Source organism: Acinonyx jubatus, chromosome C1 (genome assembly GCF_027475565.1).
Source record: "Acinonyx jubatus isolate Ajub_Pintada_27869175 chromosome C1, VMU_Ajub_asm_v1.0, whole genome shotgun sequence".
NCBI classification, from domain to species: Eukaryota; Metazoa; Chordata; class Mammalia; order Carnivora; family Felidae; genus Acinonyx; species Acinonyx jubatus.
The window spans coordinates 26,385,957-26,406,921 of record NC_069381.1 but is presented as its reverse complement, the minus strand read 5'-3'; the positions used below and the strand labels follow the sequence as shown (position 1 = coordinate 26,406,921).

The 20,965-nt window shown below is 43.3% G+C and overlaps 1 protein-coding gene across 4 annotated transcripts in view; it reads left to right on the top strand.

Annotated features, from left to right (window-relative positions):
* Positions 1–20,965, top strand: part of DLGAP3 (DLG associated protein 3) — a 68,163-nt gene that overhangs the window by 30,158 nt on the left and 17,040 nt on the right. For all 4 annotated transcript variants that reach the window (XM_053211136.1, XM_027059728.2, XM_027059729.2 and 1 more), the window contains exons 6-8: positions 10,699–10,912; positions 11,196–11,509; positions 11,841–11,926. In XM_053211136.1, coding sequence (XP_053067111.1) covers positions 10,699–10,912; positions 11,196–11,509; positions 11,841–11,926 — 614 coding nt within the window. The remainder of the gene's footprint in view (positions 1–10,698; positions 10,913–11,195; positions 11,510–11,840; positions 11,927–20,965) is intronic.

The following is a 20,965-nucleotide window of genomic DNA, read 5'->3' as shown; positions in this document are numbered from 1 at the left end:
GACAGTAGTAGTGATATTTATCTCAGGGGCTTTGTGAGAGTTCCGTGAGAAAATGTATGCAAACACAAGGTACCTGGCTCCAAAGTGGTACTTTATAAATGTGAGTTCCATCCCTAAGTGTAGACTTTGCCCTTAGCTAAGCAGAGGCGGTGCAGTTTAGTAATTACATGTATGGCACGAATTGGAATTCTAGCTCAGCTCCTTACCAGCTGAGTGACCTGGGGCAAGTTACTTGACTTTTTTGAGCCCCACTTTCTCTATTTAAAAATAGGCATCATAATAGTGCTCGTGGCACATAGCCAGCACTCAGTAAAGGTTAGCTATTTTTACTGTTTGCCAGGGAAAAAAGAGCAATGCAAAAAAGCAGTGCAGAAGAATGTCCACATTGGCTCCTATTGTTTGCTGCTGAGGTCTTTGTTACATTTCCTGAATCAGGGAATCTGATTGGCACAGCTGTTGTTTCTCATCAGACTAGCCTATGTTGCTCAACCCACTAGTTCAATGCTCAGTCCTCATTTTACTTGACCCATCAGCAGCATCTAACACAGATGAGGACTTTTGCCTTCCTGAAACACCTCAGTCAGTTGGCTTTGAGGACACCATACCTTTTAGGTTCTCCTAGATTCTCTCTGGCTGCTGACGCTTGGTCTTGCCACCAGTGCCTCTCCAACTCGCCAGGATCTGAACACTGGATTTTTTTCAGGGCTTAGTTTCTGGACTTCTCTCTACACTCACTCCTTAAGTGAGCTCATTTAGGCTCATGGCTTTGAATATTACTTTATTTTATTAAAATTTTTAAAAATGTTTATTTGTTTTTGAAAGAGAGAGAGAGAGAGAGAGAGAGAGAGAGAGAGGGAGACACAGAATCCAAAGCAGGCTCCAGGCTCTGAGCTGTCAGCACAGAGCCCGATGCGGTGCTTAAACCCACGAACCGTGAAATCCTGACCTGAGCCAAAGTCAGATCCTTAACCAACTGAGCCACCCAGGCGCCCTGGCTCTGAATATTATTGAGGGCCTGGTGACTTCCAAATGTGTATCTCCAGCCCCAGTCCTCTCATAATTGCTGGGCATGTGTGTCTAACTGTGTACTGAAATCTCACTTGGATGTTTAGTAGACATTTCAAATTTAAGATATCCACAACAAAACTGCTAGTACCCTTACCCCATTCCCCCTACCTCCCCAAACGTACTCCTCCGTCCACTGTCATCTCTGTTTCAGGTAATGACAACTTTATCCTTTTAGGAGTTCTGATCTAAAAGCCTGAAGTCAGTCTTGACTTCTTTCTCTGTCTCACATGCCCCATCCAAGCTTTCAGCAAACCTTGTTGGTCCCATCTTCAAGTATATATATCCAGGTCCAAAGCACTTCTCACCTCCGATGCCACCCCTCCAGCCTAAGTCACCATGGCCTTTGTCTGGGCTTTGACACTGCCTCCTGAATGGTCTCCTGCACGTGCCCCTGCCCCACTTCATTCTCTCTCAGTACATCCCAGAGTGATCATTTCAAAATAGAATTACGTTCACTCAAAACCCTCACCTTACTCAGAGGACTTACAAGGCCCTGCACGATCTGTCCCTTGCTACCTGCGAATCCCGCTCCTAATGCTCCTCCGCCTGTCACCCGCTGCAGCCACAGTGGTCCTCTTGCTACCCTTCTGACACCACAGGTGTGCTCCAGCTTTTTGTCTCCTTATGTTTTAGGTAGGTCTTTTGTAAATAGTTTAAGGAATTTAGTTTATATCTATACTGACAATGGCTTGAGGGTTTGGTACATTTACATTTATTGTGGTTACTGATACACCTGTATCAATACCACAGTATTACTGCTGTTTCATTGTGTGCCTTCTATTTCTCCTGCCTTTTGAGTGATGCTTTTCTACTCCTTTCCTACCTTCTTTTGGATTAGTTTTCTTCTTCATTTTTCTTACTACCAAATCCCACACTGGTTTGGCAGTTCTATTTTCTATTTTCATTCTTTGTGGTCACTCTTATAATTTTCATGTGCATATTTGACTTAGCAAGGTCTAAATTTGACAATTTCTTCTTTCCTTAGGATACTTTAGTTTTGATGACCTCTTCCCTTCTTATTGTACATGTTGCCTGGTATTTTGTTCCATGTTCTTTTTACCTCTCCAAATTAGTCTTTATTATTGTCACATTAAAATTTTTTTTTAACATTTTATTTATTTTTGAGAGAGAGAGAGAGAGAGATTGAATGGAGGAGGGGCAGAGAGAGAGGGAGACAAAGAATCTGAAGCAGGCTCCAGGCTTGGAGCTGTCAGCACAGAGCCCGACGCAGGGTTTGAACTCTTGAACTGTGAAATCATGACCTGAGCTGAAGTTGGAGGCTTAACCTACTGAGCCACCCAGGTGCCCAAATTTTATGCTGTTAGTACTTGATTATATAGACTCATATCTTTAACCCCTCCCCCCATAACTTCTTACGTTTCATTCCTTCCTTTTAAATATTCTTTAGTTACAATAAATTACGTTTAAAAAAATAAAAAATAAATCTTCTTTAGTAATTTTTTCAGTGAATGTCTGTTAGTATAAAACTCTGCCTTAAACAAAAGATGTAGTCTGCCCTCGTTATTTAACATAAATTAGCTTATTATGGAATCTTAGGTCAACATTTATTTTCTCTCAGTGTTTTGAATGTATTCTTTTGTCATCTGTCTCCTCTTGTTGCTGTTGGGAAGTCTGCAATCAATCTAATTATCTTTGTGCATAGTTTTTCATTTCTTTCTGATTGCTGTTGAGATCTTCTCTTTGATTTTGGTGTTCTGCAGTTTCATTGTGATATGTGTGTGTGCTCCCTGAATCTGAAGATTAATGTCATTCATCAAATCTGGAAAATTCTCTCATGGCTACTGTTTGTTGGTACATCTTTTTTCATCCTTTTACTTTCAACCTACTTGTGCTTCAAAAAAAAAAAAAAATCCAATCTAACAATTACCACCTTTCGAATGAGGCTTTCTTGTTCATTCACATTTAATGTGATTATTGATATGGTTGGATTGTGTCATATGTCATTTTTGCTCCTCTGTTCTTTCTTTACTGTCTTCTCTTGTATTAAATGAATGTTTTAGTGAACCATTTTAATTTCTTTGTTATTAATTCCCTTTTACTATATTATTTGAGTTATTAGAGTTGCTCAAGGAATTACAAAGTGTATCATAACTGATTAAAATCTAATTAATTCTGGTAAAAAAATTAATTCTGGTAATTCTGCTCCAATGTGTCTCTTTTTTCTCTCCTCTCTTTGTGCTGTTATTGTCATGTACCTTTCCTATGTATATGCTATAAACTAACAGTTATTATAAAGGAATGTTGGTATTATAAATAATAGCTTTGTGAAATTTTGCACCTTTTAAAGAAGTTAGGAGAAAAAATGAGAAAAACATATCTATAGACTTTTTTATATTTGCCATTTCTGGTCCCCTTCATCTCTTCCTGTGGATTTGAGTTACCATGAGGTATCACTTCCCTTTAGCCTGAACAACTTCCATTGTTTCTTGTAAGATAGGTCTGCAACAAATTCTTCAGTCTATATGTATTTGGAAACATCTTTAATTTTACTCCATTTTTGAAGAATAATTTTGCTGAATATAGAATTCCTGGCTGACAGTTTTTATTTTATTTTATTTTTTAAATATTTTTTAACATTTATTTATTATTGAGGGACAGAGCATGAACATGGGAGGGGCAGAGAGAGGGGGAGACACAGAATCCGAAACAGGCTCCAGGCTCCGAGCTGTCAGCACAGAGCCCGACGCAGGGCTTGAACTCACGAACCATGAGATCATGACCTGAGCTGAAGTCGGACGCCTAACCGACTGAGCCACCCAGGGGCCCCAGTGGCTGACAGTTTTTAATTTCAACATTTTGAATATACCATTCCACTGCCTTTAGCGCTCATTGTTTCTGATGAAAAGCCCGTTGTTAATCATATTGTTGTTTTCTTGTATGTGATGAATTGTTTTTCCCTTGTGCTATTAAGATTTTCTCTTGGTTTTTGGCTTTCAACATTTTGACTGTAATGTATCTGGCTATGGATCCCTTTGTGCTTAACCTACTTTGAATTTGCTGAGCTTCTTTAATCTGCGGAATAATATTTTTCATAACATTTGGAAAGTTTTGAGCTGTTATTTCTTTGTTCCTTTTTCTTCCCCTTTCTCTCTTCTTCTTTTGGAATTCCCATTACATGTATACTGCTTTGCTTGTTATTGTCCTGTAGGTCTCTGAAGTTCTGTTTATTTTTATTATTTTTTTCTCTCCATTCTTCAGATAGGATAATTTATACTGATTAAGTTTACTGATTATTTCATATGCTGAGCCGTTCTAGTGAATTTTTCACTTGAGTTATTGTACTTTTCAGCTCCAGAATATCTATTTGGTTCTTTAAAAAAATTTTTTTTTCTATCTTTTTGTTGTGATTTTTTATTCATGAAGATATTGTGCTTTCTTTTAAATCTTTCAACATTGGGGCGCCTGGGTGGCGCAGTCGGTTAAGCGTCCGACTTCAGCCAGGTCACGATCTCGCGGTCCGTCAGTTCGAGCCCCGCGTCAGGCTCTGGGCTGATGGCTCGGAGCCTGGAGCCTGTATCCGATTCTGTGTCTCCCTCTCTCTCTGCCCCTCCCCCGTTCATGCTCTGTCTCTCTCTGTCCCAAAAATAAATAAAAACGTTGAAGAAAAAAAAAATTTAAATCTTTCAACATGATTTACTTTACTTCTTTTAACATATTTGTAATAGCTGCTTTGTAGTTTTTGTCTGTAGATCAAACATTTGGGAACATTCATATTTTCTTGTTTATTTGCATGTCTCATAATTTTTTTGTTATATTCTGAACATTTTATTTATTTATTTATTTATTTTTTTAAATTTTTTTTTTTAACGTTCATTTATTTTGGGGACAGAGAGAGACAGAGCATGAACGGGGGAGGGGCAGAGAGAGAGGGAGACACAGAATCGGAAACAGGCTCCAGGCTCTGAGCCGTCAGCCCAGAGCCGGACGCGGGGCTCGAACTCACGGACCCCGAGATCGTGACCTGAGCTGAAGTCGGACGCCCAACCGACTGAGCCACCCAGGCGCCCCTATTCTGAACATTTTAGATAGCATATTGTAGCAACTCTGGATTCTTACTTTACCCCTTGATTGTTATTGCTTTGTTTATTATGTGTTTGTTAATCCCTGGACTAAATCTGTGAAATCTGTCTTCCATGCTAAACATGGCCTCTGATGTAGTCACTAAATTTCTTTTCTTTCTTGTTTTTATTTTTAAGCCTGCCTTCCTAAGAGTTGTCCTGTGTCTGTATAGCTTAGTGTTCAGCCAGAGATTGGTCAGAGATTGTGCTCAAAAACCTTAAGCCAGAAAGGCTTCTCTCTGCTTATGGTTGTGTGTGTGGACTTGGGAGTACAAACTTCAGGCTCTTTTTAAGCCTACCCTGAATTTTACTTTTTGCCAGTCTCTCTTGTGTTATCTCCGCACATGTGCACAGGTCCCATTGGCCAGGGAGGTGTGGGCAGCTCAAGACGTCTCTGGTCTCTGCTGTGTATGCACTCACCCCTACTTAACTCAAGATATGTGGAGAGCTCATCAAACCTTCTCTAGCTGTTTCATCCCCTGAAACTTCTCTGTTAAATCTCTGCCTCATCTCTTAGTCCATTGCTTGTCCCAAACAGCATTGAAATCTCAGCTTAGCAGTGCTGCTGGCTATTCCTGCTCTATTCCCCCCCACCCCCCATTCTTGATACTATACCTGACAATGTTCCAAATTAAGTGAGCCCAAATTAAGTGGCAGTGGCAATGAAGCAGCTGGTTTTCACAGCCTGCCTCACCCTGATTGAACTATTGCAACTGATAGAGCTGGGAACTTGAGTAATGGGAGCAGCCCCAGGCAAGGCCACCACAGACTCAGGCTGTTCAGTAATTTTCATGTATATGTTTCTTTCTTGTATACCTTTGACTGATTTTCAGAGTGAGGAAATAGTTATTTTTGACAGTTTTGTCCAGCTTGTCACTCTGTCACGCTTGAAGTTAGAAGTGTGGAAAATTCTCCATCAGTATAATTATCTCCAAATATTGCCTCTTCTACATTCTCTCAATTTCCTCATCTGGAGCTCCTATTATTTGTTTTGTTTTAAGATTTAAAAAAAATGTTTATTTATTTTATTTTATTTTTTTGAGAGAGAGGCACAGCTCAAGTGGGGAAGGGGCAGAGAGAGAGGGAGACATAGAATCCAAAGCAGGCTCCTGGCTCTGAGCTGTCAGCACAGAGCCTGACATGGGGCTTGAATCCACGAACCGCAAGATCCTATTCTTTCCTCCATGCATCTTAACCTCTCGTTCATATTTTCCATCTCTTTGCCTCTTTATGCTGCCTTCTGGGTAAGTTCCTTAGATGTATCTTCTGATTCACTAATTTTCTTTTCAGTTGTGTCTCATCTACGATTTAACTCATTAATTATGTTTTTATTTGACTGACTTTTTTTCAGTTCTGGAAAGCTGGTTTGGTTTCTTTTAAATATTTCTAGTCTTCATTTCAAAGTTTATGTTCTCTTCTTATATTTTCAGTTTTATCTTTTAAGTTTTAGAAGTTTTAAACATAGTTTAAAAACTAATCTGTTTTAGCTAAGGTAACACGAGCTGCTGTAACAGATGAAGCTTGAATTCTCAATGGCTTAGCTCAATGAAAGCTTAGTTGTTTATGTCACAGTTTGTTTTAGTTATCTATTGCTGTGTGACGTATTATCCTCAAACATAGTGTCTTAAATCAACAAATATTTATTATCTCACCATTTCTGTGGGTCAGGAATCTCAGTGCAGCTTAGCTGGGTACCCTCTGGATCAGGTGACTCACATGGCTTCACTAAGATGTTGGTCAGGGCTGTAGTCATGTCACGGCTTGACTGGAGGAATATCTACTTCCTTACTCACTCATATGGCTGTTGCCATGTGATGCTCACTGGCTATTGGCCAGAGTCATCAGTTTCTTGACATGTGGGACTCACCATAGGGCTACTCAGAACATAACAGCTTGCTTCTCCCAGAACAAAGACTCTGAGAGTGCTTGAGATGGAAGCCACAGTCTCTTTGTAATCTCATCTCAGAAGTGACATTCCATTGTATCCGCCATGTTCTATTTATTACAATAAGTATAGGCCATACTCAAGAGGAGGGAACTATACAAGGGTGTTAATGCTAGGAGGTGGACATCATTAGGGGCTGTCTCGTGGGTAGTGTACCACATGGTCTGGTATGAACTCATCTTCAGTGGAACTTTATCTGTGACAGTCCTGAACAGCCTGGGTTAGAAATTTGTTCCTCAGAAAATACTTTGCAATCGCTTCTGTTAGACTATTCTTGGTCTGGGACCATTTTATGTTAATTTTTAATTTGCAGGGAGGTGTCTGGGTCACCCAGGCCTATGCAGACAGAATCCTGTATCTATGTGAAGACCAGCTTGTGGCTACAAAAATCTTAGAACATTGGCCTACTTCTCCCTCCCTCCAGTGCCTAGATTACAGACTAGCTTCCTATTATCATCCTGTGCTGATAATTAATTTTCTTTTAGTCTACTTTTCATGAAAGGTTTCCCCTTTCCTACCTTTATGGAGGTTCTCATTTCCAATGCTGTGTTTCATGTGGGCCCAGCGCCTTACTCCCACACCCAAGTGAGTGTTAATACCTAAACCCGTTAGTCCCTGAGACCAGCAACCTGCACCCCCACCTTCCACCGCCCCTGGGCTGTTTGCAGCCCTGACTCACACAGTTAATATTCTGATTTTCTAGTCTCCTCTTTGCTTTTGTCCCCTGGGGACACATCGTGCTTTCTTGTGAGCTCAGCTATGCATATAAAACATTTCTTATATTTTATCCAGTGTTTTAGAGTGTTTTGAAATGGGAGTGTTTTCCAAGGTTAGCTAAACTAAATGACACAGGTAAACTATAGAGGATGTTGCGTAGCCCCCAGATGAACCTGCCAACTCTAGCACGGACAATTTCAGTTAGACCCAAACAAAGCGTTTTCTGCTAAATATCCCACACCCTGGGAAATATTTACCGATTCTGAGTCTGGTTTGGAAAAAGGCTAAGGTTCCTATTTTCTAAGAGGATTCTTTGACTTTGACTCTACTGAAAGTGGGGGCTGGGGGAAACAGGGTGGAAGGCAGTGCAGGGATAATAGGAGAATTCACAGCACAATGTTACAATTTTATAATTCTAATACAGTAAAGATCAACACCGGTGCCATATTCCTCTGGGAGTCTATACAAGTCTGTGTTTCCCTTAGGTCCTGGTCCCTTGTGGAAACACTTCAGAAGCTCCTCTTGGCCAGTAGAAATAGAAAGTGTGTCCCCAGGGAGTTTCTCACCTTCCCTCTGTCTGCCTTGGATAGAATTGGTCATAGGAATAGCATATGGTTGGGATTTCAAGAGCTTCAGAGACTCTGGGAAGGAGAGGCCTCTGAAAGGTACTGTCATTGTGATTTAAGACCCTCTGCTATATGCCAGATATTATGTCTAGAACTTTACACACAGAAGAGGCTTGGAGATACAGAGATGAGCTGCAAAATGAGATTCCTTCCATCTGTGGTATCCAGAATGCTCTCTACTGGAGTTAGATCAACTCTCCTATGCCCCAGAAGGGACTCTCTGAGCTGGATTGGTTCTAGTTGGGGAGTATCTTGAGCCTGGCCTAGAAATAGCAGGAGTTAGATCAGCTTCTGAGCTTTAGGAAATAAAACTGGTCCTTGGTACCCCAGAGGTCCAGAGATAGGAAACTTGCAGAAGTCATGATGAAAACCACAGCTGCCACAGAAGTGTGGCCTGTGCCAAACATGGCAGAACTTAACTTCTACAGGATCTTGGATTGATTTTTCCATGACCTGTGATTTCTGTACACTTGTAATGAAATTACTTTATTTTATTTTATTATTATTATTTTTAATGAAGTTACTTTAGAACAAGCCGCAGAAAGAAGCCCAGACACTCCTTTTTGATTACTGGGCCCACACTGGAACCACTGAATCCAAATTTTCACAAAATTTTGTCCCTGAGCTTTGAAGCAGCCAAAGCAAAGAGAGGCATATGGGTAGAGAGCCTTGGGTTCAGATCCTTGGAGTGGAGCTTGAGTTAAGGTAGGTTTAACAAGGTCCTCAGGAGATTCTGATGCTCAGTCAGCCTGGGAAAAGAGCCAGGAAACCTGGCATTTAACTTTGGTAAATCACTTACAAGCCGGGCATCTTTGGACAGTTCATCGGCTCTCTCTGCGCCTTAGTTTGGGCAAATTAAGATCAGTAGAATTGGATGGAAATTTCTGCTCAATTTGAGGTAGAATTTAGTGACGTCATGTTATGCTTTGGAGGTGGAGTTATGGAAATGTCAAGTTGCATTTTACACGTGAGCCAAGCCACTACTTTATCCGTTGATTGCACATAAATATGATGTCATGAATCTCCTGGGAGATGTCACAAGATGCAGCCATGGGACACTTGGTGTCATATTTACCATGTGGATGCTACCGAGGACCTTATCCATGACTTCCTCCAATGGTCTCTACGTAATCACTCATGGGGGGATTTCTCTTGGGCTCAATAACAGGGAATAGTTGTGGTTCTCATGAGCAGTGGCTTGCTTCCAGGTAGGTCCTGAGACCTTCACATGTCATCCACTGAAGGCTTAGGATGTACCAGTACCTGCACCAATGCCCCACATGTTTTTCTTTGAGTCCCCTAAGTATCCCTATGAAGATGGTACCATTATTATTCTCATTGGGCAGGTGATAAAACTGAGGCCCCAAAGCTTTAAGTAGTTAGTGCTAGGAAGGTGCAGAGCCAACATCTGAGTCCAGGTGGGTCTGGCTCTGTAGCCTGTGCAGGCAACCTGCAGGCTATACTCCTTGATGCTTTGGCTGCTCTGAAGCTCAGGGTCAAACTTGTACTCATCCTGTGCTCTGGGTGTAGAGCTTATCCCTGGACCACCTACCTTTATTTTTCCTTTGTGCCAGTTTTCTCATATAATACGAACGATGCTGCAATCTCTGCGGTACATTTAGTCTTAGTGCAGTGCTAGGGGACACGGTTCCATGAACAGAATTTTCGTTTTGCTTTTTTTCTTAGTTGCTTTAATTTTTTTTAAACCACCATGGATTCTGTACCACAAAATATCAAAACAAAAACTTTTGCTCCGTCACTTACCCATTAATTTCTGCCCTGCCCCATGGTATATATATCTCTATAGGGTGCAATCAGTTTTGTAATGTAATGGATCATAAATAATAAAATAAAAGGCACGCACTGCCTTCCCTGCAGTTCCCCACCTCCATACTGGGCAGGAGGGTGGATGTCCCTGGTCCTCTCCCTCTGGGTTAGGTGAGAGAAATGTGAGGGGCTGGCTGTAGGTGGAGAGAAAGATGAGGCAGTCCCAGGTGTCCGGGAGAGGCATAGATGGGGTGGAAGGAGAAGTATTTAGGGTAAAGAACAGACCCCAAGACAGTGGAGGCAGGCCTGAAGAGCCGCACAGGGCATAGGATCCTCAATGCTTCTTCTTTGCACAGAGTGAGGGTTTCTTTTTGTCCCAGCATCACACAGAGGCAGTCTCTGCAGATCCAGATATATTCCTAAGGCAATGCGCCTCAGAGACACCTGCTTGCATCCCAGCACCCCTGTAACTATCCTCCCTACCCCCTGCCCCCAGCTCAGTGAGGAGCTGAACCAGCAGCTGGAGGCCGTTTGCGGGTCTGTGTTTGGGGAACTCGAGTCCCAGGCAGTGGACGCCCTGGACCTGCCCGGCTGTTTCCGCATGCGGAGCCACAGCTACCTCCGGGCCATCCAGGCCGGCTGCTCTCAAGACGACGACTGCCTGCCCCTCCTTGCTGCCCCTGCCTCTGTCTCAGGGAGGCCCGGCTCCTGTGAGTGTGCCCTCTCTGCACCCCCGCCCGGCCCTAGGTTGGAGAGCGCCCTGGGTTCTGGCGCTGGCCCCAGTCACAGCTGTGCTGTGTGATCTTGGGCAGCTGGCTTGCCTCTCTGGGCCGCATGATGGGGAGAACAAGACTCGGCTCTGTACATAGCAGCGCTTGGAGGACGCGTGCCTGCTGCCTCCTCTGGCACCGCGTGGGTGTGGGGCGGTGGGCCACAAGACACCCGCTGGGACGCGAGTTTCTCACCCGCTGCGTTTCTGCGTTCCGGCCACAGCCTTCAACTTCAGAAAGGCCCCGTCCCCCATCCCGCCGGGAAGCCAGGCCCCGCCCCGCATCTCCATCACGGCCCAGAGCAGCACCGACTCCGCCCACGAGAGCTTCACGGCCGCCGAGGGCCCCGCCCGGCGCTGCAGCTCCGCGGACGGGCTGGACGGCCCGGCCATGGGCGCGCGCACCCTGGAGTTGGCTCCGGTGCCACCCCGGGCCAGCCCCAAGCCCCCTACACTCATCATCAAGACCATTCCTGGCAGGGAGGAGCTGCGGAGCCTGGCGCGGCAGCGGAAGTGGCGGCCGTCCATTGGGGTGCAGGTACGGCAGGACGAGGCGCCGAAGCAAGCTCAGGCCCTGGCCGGTGGGGATGGGTTGACCTTTTCCTTGGTCTGCTCTGTGCCTGGTCATCGACAGGGCCCTTACAACCAGTCCCGGCCCACTCCCTTGTCACTTGTCGTGGAGCCATCGCCTCTATTGGTTGCCAGTACCATGCCTCTGACCCCCTGGGTCTCTTTTCTTGTTGGGTCAGATTGTCTTTGCAGAATGTGCCCAGTGGCTTGGGGCTCAGCCTCTGCTCACCCCTCTGCCTGGGGAGAGCTTGTGTCCCTTGTCTAGCCCCGGCCACTGACTCCCGCTACCCTGCCGCCAGGTGGAGACTATCTCGGATTCGGACACGGAGAACAGGAGTCGAAGAGAGTTCCACTCCATTGGTGTTCAGGTGGAAGAGGACAAGAGGTAGGTCTGGGTGGGGCTATCTCAGGCTTCCTTGGGGGAGAAGAGGAGAGGAGGCTGCACAGTGCCCTTCTTGGTGCGGTCTGCCTGCACACCCTCTCTTTCTGGACTGCGACTAGAGCCCTCCTAACGGGGAGGAGTCTGGGCAGCCACAGAGGTTACCCTCGGAGATGTCAGCAGGGCAGCCATCAGATCTAAAGTGAGTTCTCCTTGTACCTGTGCCTGTCCCAAGTGTTCCGAGGCGACAGGAGTGGTTGGAGGAAGGAGCTGGTAGGGAGAGGTAACAGGTAACAGGTAGGTGCTGAGCAGGCCTCCAACAACTGTCCTTTATGGGGGATAGCAGGATTTTCCTAATCCCTCCTTATGACCTGTGGTGTACAAGTATGTGAGCTCAAAAAGAAACAAATAAACATGAAGATTGCCTCTCAGGGGCCTCTGGCAAATGTAATACTCCTCCTCACTTGGCTCACACAAGCATTTAACTGGTCAGGGGTACCAATGACATGCCTGAGTCTGTGGTGTACCCAAGATGGTAGAATTACCAGCAGCCACTATTCTGGCGTTAGGTGGCCTCAGCAACACTGCTTCCTTAATTTCCAGCTGAAAAATTAGCATTCAGCTCTGGAGGGGATACTGGGAGGAGTCCCTCTGTTGTTGGCTCCCTATGGGAAGATGCTTTCTCTAATGACCATGTGGCAGTGCCACAGTGGCCCATCTGCCCTCTGGGCTGCAATGCCACCAGGCCAGTGGCCCTAAGTACGGTGGCTGCAAGAGTTTCATGGTAATCTGTGTTGTCCAGGCCATACGCACTAGAGGAATAAGGCTAGAGTCTTAGTAGCAGCCCCTTCAGCTGTTCCCAGCTGCCACTGTTGGGCCTTTTGACCTCCCCTAAAGTTCTGTTAGCTATTTCTGGGAACCCCTGGGAGTAGTGTGTGTGTGTGTGTGTGTGTGTGTGTGTGTGTGTGTGTGTGCGCCTGATCAAGTCCTGGGGTTCCTGTGGGCTGCACCAGTTTTCTTTATGCACGCTCCAGCTCCCTGCAGTTCCATATGCTCCTGAGGCTGTAAATGCTTCCACCAAGGGTGATCAATAGCTGCCTTGTTGCCTCCATTGCTCCTGAAAGCCACTGTACTCCAAACTCTTAATATTCCACAAAGATCCCAGGAAAGGAGCACTTTATGGCAAACCCAATTCACAAGTCCATGACCTGAGTTCCTGATTGGTGGGGTAGGAGTCATGGAGGGAGGCAGCTCTATGTTCAGAACTCTTCCCCCAACTCTAATGCTGCTCTGTGGACCATCAACCAAACCCACTACCCACACTCACTCCTTTATAAGGCTTCTTGGTCCCTCTTCCAGTGAGACCCCTGGGGGTCCCCCTATTCTTCCTAACAAGCCTGAATCCTGGAAAGAGTGCAGTAGACATTCTACTGAGATTCTGGCTAAATCAGTAAACTTTCATTCATTCATTCATTCAGAAAATGCTCATTGAGCATCTCTTATATGACTGTTCCTATTAAAGGCTCATGGAAACATCAAAGACATGAGTCTTGCCCTCACAGAAGTTATGGCTTGGAAGGGAACCAAGGCAGTGAATAAATACTCCACAGAAAGAAATATGATCATGCATTATGGTGTAATATGTAATGGGATATTATTACATGTTATGGTGGGAATATGAAAGAAAAAATCTAAGAGAGAAGGGATCTTATTTAGGGTAAGTGGGTAACTCAAGGATTGACTGGGAATACTCAGGTGATGATTGTTGGTGGAAGGGTACCAGGAAGAGGGAATAGCATATGTGAAGGCACTTGGGCAGGACAGAGTTTGACATGCACCAGGAACCAAAAGAAGGTTCTGGGGCTGGTGTGGAACGAGATGGGGCAGTGGTGAGGGAGTGGATTGGAGAATAGGCAGAGGTCAGGTCATGCAGAGCACGGGCATGATAAAGAACTGGAATTTAATTATAACTAATGAGTAGCCATTAAAAGGTGAAAGAAGCATGACAGGATCTAATTTATGTTTACAAAAGATCACTAGCTGCTAAGTGGAGAATGAACTTGAGGGAAATAATAGTGAGTATGGGGAGGCTGGTAAGCAGGAATGTTTCCTGATACAGAAGAAAGGTGATAGCCTTTTGCATCATAGAGGACCTCTTTTTTCTATTTTATTTTCTAATTGGGCACTACCAGTGCAAGGGAAGATTATAAAGTTTTATACGTTGATTTTTGTATTCAGCAGATTAGCTGCTGTCTCCTATTAGGACTCGTAGTTTGTCTGAAAATCATGGATTTTCTATATAGTTGGTCATGTCTTCTGTAAATAAGGATATTTCTTTTAAATCTGTATTCTTTTAAATCTTAATTTCTGTTTCTTGCAATAATGCATTGTGTAGGACTTCTAGTTCACTGTGGAGTATAGCAGTCTTGTCCCATTCCTGACATTGGTGGTTATCTTCTCAAGTCCTGCTCACAAGTAAGGTGATGTTTGGTACAGATTTAGGTGGATACTATTTATCAGGTTAAGGAAATTCCCTTCTATTCCCAGTTGGCTAAGAAGTTTCATTTTTATTTCCTTTTAAATAGAAAATGAGCTGGAATTTTATTGCATGCTTGTTCAGAATCTACTTGGATGATCATAGATTTTCTCCTTTCATCTGTAATGTGAATTATATTTATAGATTTTCCACGTTGATCCATTATTTCATTCCTGGGATGAACCCTGCTTGATGCTATTGTCAGTTTGGATTAAGTTTTGCTGGAAGTAGCAGAGCCTCAATAGAATCTTTAAAAATTTTTTTTTAATGTTTATTTTTGAGGCGGGTGCAGAGAGAGAGGGAGACAGAGAGGATCCAAAGTGGGCTCTGCGCTGACCAGAGAGTTCAGTGCGGGGCTCGAACTTGTGAACTGCAAGATCATGACCTAAGCCAAAGTCGGACGCTGAACTGACAGAATCACTCAGGTGCCTGGAACCTCAATAGTATCTTAAGTGAGTTTCTCCTTCACTTAGAAAAAGAAAGGCCTGGAGGTAGAAGTGCAGTGTCAGGATCCAGGCTTTTTCTATCTTGCTGGTCTTGCACTCTGTGCATCGCCTCCTTCCCAGGAGCTGATGCCCAAGCTCCAGCCAGTCCTATCTGTATTCTGAGAAGTACCAAGGAGGAAGAGAGGAGGGACACAGTCCTTCCTTGTAAAAAAAGACTTTCTGAAAATTACATATGACATGCTCAGGTACATCACATTGGCTAAAACCTCATCATGTGGCATCTAGCTGCAAGGGGGGCTATGAGATGTATAGTCTTAGTTGGGAAGCAATGTACAACGAGCAGGGCACATTGCTGAAAATCAGGGTTCTTCTGGTTAAAGACAAAGAGAAGAATGGACATACGGAACTCTAGTGGCTTTTGTCACAGTCTTGCTGTATTATTTTTATATACATTACTGGATTTTTGAATAGCTACTACTTTAAGATGTTTTTTGGGTTTATTTTTGAGAGAGAGAGAGAGAGAGAGAGAGAGAGAGTGTGAGTGGGGTAGGGGCAGAGAGGGGGGACAGAGGATCTGAAGTGGGCTCTGTGCTGACAGCAGCGAGCGAGATATGGGGTTCGAACTCATGAACCATGAGATGAACTTGGATGCTCAACTGACTGAGCCACCCAGGTGCCCCTACTTTAAGATTTTTATATCTGTGTTCATAAGTGATATTAGATGACGGTTTTGCTTTATTGTTATTCAGTTCAGGCATTTAGGTTATGCTGGAGTCCTAAAATGAGTTTGGAAGCCTTATCTGTGTTTCTGTTCTTTGGAACAATTTGTGTAAAGTAGGAATTATCTATTTCTTAACGTTTTGGTAAAAGTTGCCCATAAAACTATCTAGGCCTGATGCCTTTGGGGCTAGGAGAAACTTTTTGAACTACAGCTTTAGTTTCTTTCATGGTTATTGACCTATTCAGGTTTTCTTTTTCTTCTTGAGTCAGTTTTGGTGATTTATATTTTTCTAAGAAATGGCCATTATACAAAAAAAAAATGACAGTTTAAAAATTTTTTTTATAACATTTATTTATTTTTGAGAGAGAGAGAAACAGAGCATGAGTGGGGGAGGGGCAGAGAGAGAGGGATACAGAATTGGAAGCAGGCTCCAGTCTCCGAACTGTCAGCACAGAGCCTGACATGGGGCTTGAACCCACAAGCTGTGAGATCATGACCTGAGCTGAAGTTGGATGCTTAACCAACTGAGCCACCCAGGCACCCCAAAATGACAGTTTTAAAACATTTTTGGCACAAATATTCTTTGTCATAGTATTATAATTTTATAAGTTTTTATTGTATCTGTAGCTTATGCCCCTTCTTTTCATTCCTAATACCATATATGTATGTCCAATCTCTATTTCTTGATCAATGTTGTCTGAGGTTTGTATGGTTTATCATTTTATTTTATTTTATTTTATTTTATTTTTATTTAAAAAAAATTTTTTTAACATTTATTTATTTTTGAGACAGAGAGAGACAGAGCATGAACAGGGGAGGGGCAGAGAGAGAGGGAGGCACAGAATCTGAAACAGGCTCCAGGCTCCGAGCTGTCAGCACAGAGCCTGACGCGGGGCTCGAACTCACGGACCGTGAGATCATGACCTGAGCCGAAGTCGGACGCCCAACCGACCAAGCCACCCAGGCGCCCCGGTTTATCATTTTAATATATTTTAAAGATATATATATTTTTAGAAGAAGTTATTTATTTATTTTGGGGGGGCACAGAGAGAGAGGAAGAGAGAGAGAATCCCGAGCACAATGTGGGGCTCAAACTCACAAACCAGGAGATCATGACCTGAGCTGAAACCAAGAGCCAGATGCTTAACCAGCTGAGTCACCCAGGTGCCCCTTAAAGTTATATTTTATCAGTCTTTAAGAAAACTAGCTTTGGGGTCATTAGCATCTCTATTCTTTCTTTTTTATCTTTAATGTTTCCTTTTTTTTTTTTTTTACTTTTGTGTTATTATTTTTCTTTTTCCTATCTTCTGTGTCTTTTTTACAGTTTCCTGAACACTATTTATTTTCTAATGTGTGTTTTTAAGGCTATAAATTTTCCTTTTAGCTATACTGCTATAACTGTATTTCATGAATTTTGAGATGCAGTATTTTTATTGTTCAGTTCTAAATAGTTTGTAACTTTTATCCTAATTTCCTTTTTCACCTGTGAATTCCATGAATTATTTACAAGTTTTTGTTTTGTTTTGTTCTAGTTTCCAAATTATTTTGTGGGGGTGGTGGGGAGCTATCTTTCCACTACTAATTTCTAAATTTGCTGCATGTGGTAATAGTATGCATTCTGTATGATATTTTTTATTCCTTAAAATTTGTTGAGACTTCCTCTCTCATATATACATTTATTATATAAATGGTCAGACTTCTAAATTACATTTTTCAAATGTTTAGCTTTGATTTTTGTTTAAAGTTTTTAGCCAGTTCTGAGAGAGTTGTATTAAAAATGTCTCACCATGGTTGTGGATGTGTCATTTTCCCTGGTACTTTTATTAGTTTTTTCTTCAGTTTGAGAGTGCTACTTAGAAGTATTCAGGCTTATGATTGTTATGTCTTCTTGGGTTGCCCCTTTGATCATTAAATAGGCTGCTGATCATCCTCACTAATGTTTTTTGCCTTGACGTCTATTTTGCCTGATTTTATCATTATGGTTGTTTTCTTTTGGTTAATTTTCCAAAATCTCCTTTTTCATACTTTGATTTTCAACCTCCTTATATCCTTTTTAGATCTGTTGCTTGTAAGCAGTGTGGGGCTAAAATTTAGTAGATGTATTTAGTCTATTTCTATATATACATATACATATACATATACATATACATATACATATACATATATTGATTACTCATTTATTTGGACTTATTTTTATTATCTCTTTAACAATGCCTTTTCTACACCCCCCCTTTTTTCTTTTTTAAAGTAAGCTCTATGCCCCACATGGGACTTGAACTCATGACCCTGAGATCAAGAGTCACATGCTGTACTGACTAAGCCAGCTGGGCACCCTGTCATGCTTTTTCTTTGCTTTCCTCCTCTCCTACTTCTCTGTCTTCCATTGAACTGATCAAATTTACTTTATTTCTTTTTTCCTTCTACTGCTTTGGAAGTTTACATTTTAGTAGTGATTTTCCTCAAATGTTTAGCAAATATACTTAGTTTCATATTTTTCTATTGAAGTCTAAAACCAGTGAGTATTTCTACCCTTCATGGGCAAACACCAAGAAGCTTGGAACACCTTAATTTCCTTCTTAACTCCCTCTTCCCATCTTCCATGTTGTATTTGTCTAGTATTTTGACTATACCTCCTTAAAAAAAAACTCTGCTAAAGCAGCTGTTCTTATATCTTTCATGGTCTAATAGTTTAGATTTACAAGCATATTTTAGACCAACTTACATGTTCACTATTACTTGTTACTGCCCACTCCGTCCTCATGCATTCAGCGTTTTCTGTGCTGAAGTGCTGCTTCAGCTTGGGACCAGTTTTAGAGTCCATGTCTCTTCTTGAGGTTTCTGGATTTCAGTGCTAGCACTCACTGTAACTCATACCCACACACAAAACGGACTTCCAGGCCACATTTCTGAAGCATGACCTGCATTTTCTAGTCCACGTTTGTAAGTAAAATGACCCTTCGTGGCTGCTGGCTTTGTACATGGGGTCTCCTTCCAGCTCCCCAGGATGCACGGGTTTGGGGGCTTTCCTCTCTTCCTCCCTGAGCATTACCATCTAGCCTCTAGCATATGTCTGGCCCACTATTCCTGTGGCTCACTTGGCTTAGATTCCCTCTCACTTCTTAGGTTTTGAATTTCCTTTTTGTCTCTAGTACCTGATGATTTCTCTCTTTCTATTTTCAAGCTTGGCACTATAGCAGAAACACCGTTTGACTTTATTTTATCCAGTATTTCTCTGTGTTTCAGTGTGTGTGTGAGTGGGAGCTTTTCAAGTTAGTTCAGTCTGCCGTATTGATCAGTTGTCTGGACTAGGCTGATAGCAGTAGATACAGAGAGAAGCGGACCAATTTGAGAAGCATTTTGGAGCAAAGTCATGGAAGGACAGGGACAGGCTGAGGGGAGGTCTTTCTTGCTCTTGTGTAGGTATTCGTGGGGTCTTGGTGGGGTGAGCTGGTGAGGGGGAGAAGGTGTTGAATAAATGTCTAAAGAGCTGAATTGCCTGGGACAGGTGATCATGCTGGGAATCCAAGGGGGTGACAGGTGGGGAGAGAAGAAATCTGGCGCATCTCTCTGGCTAGGCTCCCTTGCTTGTCTGCTGCAGGCATCCTTAGTTATCCACCTGCACTGTCCTTTCTGTCCCTTATGTCCCTGGCACTTTAAGTCTGACTTACCACACACCATGCCCCAAATGGTACATAAAAGCGAGCCATGACTACCAGCAGCCTTTCCAGGCAGACATCCAGGAGCCCCCACCTGCTGCCGCCCCATTTTCTTGGACTCTCTTGTTCTTACTCCTGTCTCACTGGCCCCGGTATCTGTCATCTCTCTCTGCCTGTTGGTTTTAGAAATTGCCAGAAAGGAAAGGTCTCTCCTCTTCTGCCTTTCAGTGTGTTCCCTGCCAACCTGTTGGGTGAAGAGTTCAGATTTATTGCCCCTTAGACCTGTTGTCAGTGGGTTTTTCCAGTTGCCCATAACCGTGGTGACTTGGCTTAGAACTACACAGGGATGGGTGGCTGTGGGTGCTTCTTCAGTTCCATCTCCGCTGCACCCCCAACTAAGATTCATTTGTCCACAGATATTTATTAGACCCCTATTATTTGTCAAGTACTATGCTGGGCACTGAGGATACAAAGGTAAGTGGAACCAGACAGCCCCTGCCCTGTGAAGCATACTGCCATGTTAAATCTGAGTAGCTCATAAATGATGTAGAAGTACAGCTGTGGTGGTGCCACAAAGGAGAGGTATGTGCACAGTTGAGAGTGTATCGTAGGGGGCTTTGACCTGGTCAGGGTTTGGCGTGGCTTTCCTGAGGAAGTGACATTTGGGTAGAGATCTCGATGAATGGTTAATACAGTTTAACTAGGTGGAAGTGGGAGATAAGAGTGTTCTAGGCAGAAGGAACAGTATGTGCTAAGTCCCTGTGGTGGGAGGGAGCATACATAAAAACAGTTACCAGGGCTGTTTTAGGGCATCCTACAGCACCTGTCTACCCAGACCCAGCATACTCTGGGCCAGGATAAAAGAATGCATGCATGGGAGGGCTCCTGGATGGCTCAGGCGGTTAAGTGCCTGACTTCAGCTCAGGTCACGATCTCACGGTTTGTGGGTTCGAGCCCCGCGTCGGGCTCCGTGCTAACAGTTCGGAGCCTGGAGCCTGCTTCGGATTCTGTGTCTCCCTCTCTCTCTGCCCCTCCCCCACTCACACTCTGTCTCTCTGTCTCAAAAATGAATAAACGTTACAAAAAAAAAAAAGAATGCACAGGGATGCCTGCGTGGCTCAGTTGGGTAAGTGTCTGACTTCAGCTCAGGTCTTGATCTCATAGTTCATGAGTTTGAGCCCCATAATGGGCTCGCTGATGTCAGCACACAGAACCTTCTTCGGACCCTTTGTCTCCTTCTCTCTCTGCCCCTCCCCTACTCATGATCTGTCTCAAAAATAAACATAAAAAAAGAATGTATCACATGACCTTGCTAAATGTTAGAAGACTTCCTGGGGCCCTTTAAGAACATAGAAACCGTATGAGTTTTGCTTCAAACTCTAACTATGGGAATCCCCTCCTATCTTTTACCAGTAGATCCTTCCTATTAAGAGTTTATCTTAAATTCCAGATTTAGCAAAAAGAAAACAAAATAAACAAAAAACACCAGAATGCTCAGTTAAGTCTGGTTGTCAGATAAACGATGAAGAGGTTTTAGTATATGGAGTTCCCCCAAATTTCATGAGATATACTAAAAAATTACCTGTTACTTATCTGAAATTCAAATTCAACAGGGGCTCCTGTATTTTATCTAACAACCCTACTTATACTCAGTTGTGTCCAAACAGGGCCATCTGGAGAACTCTA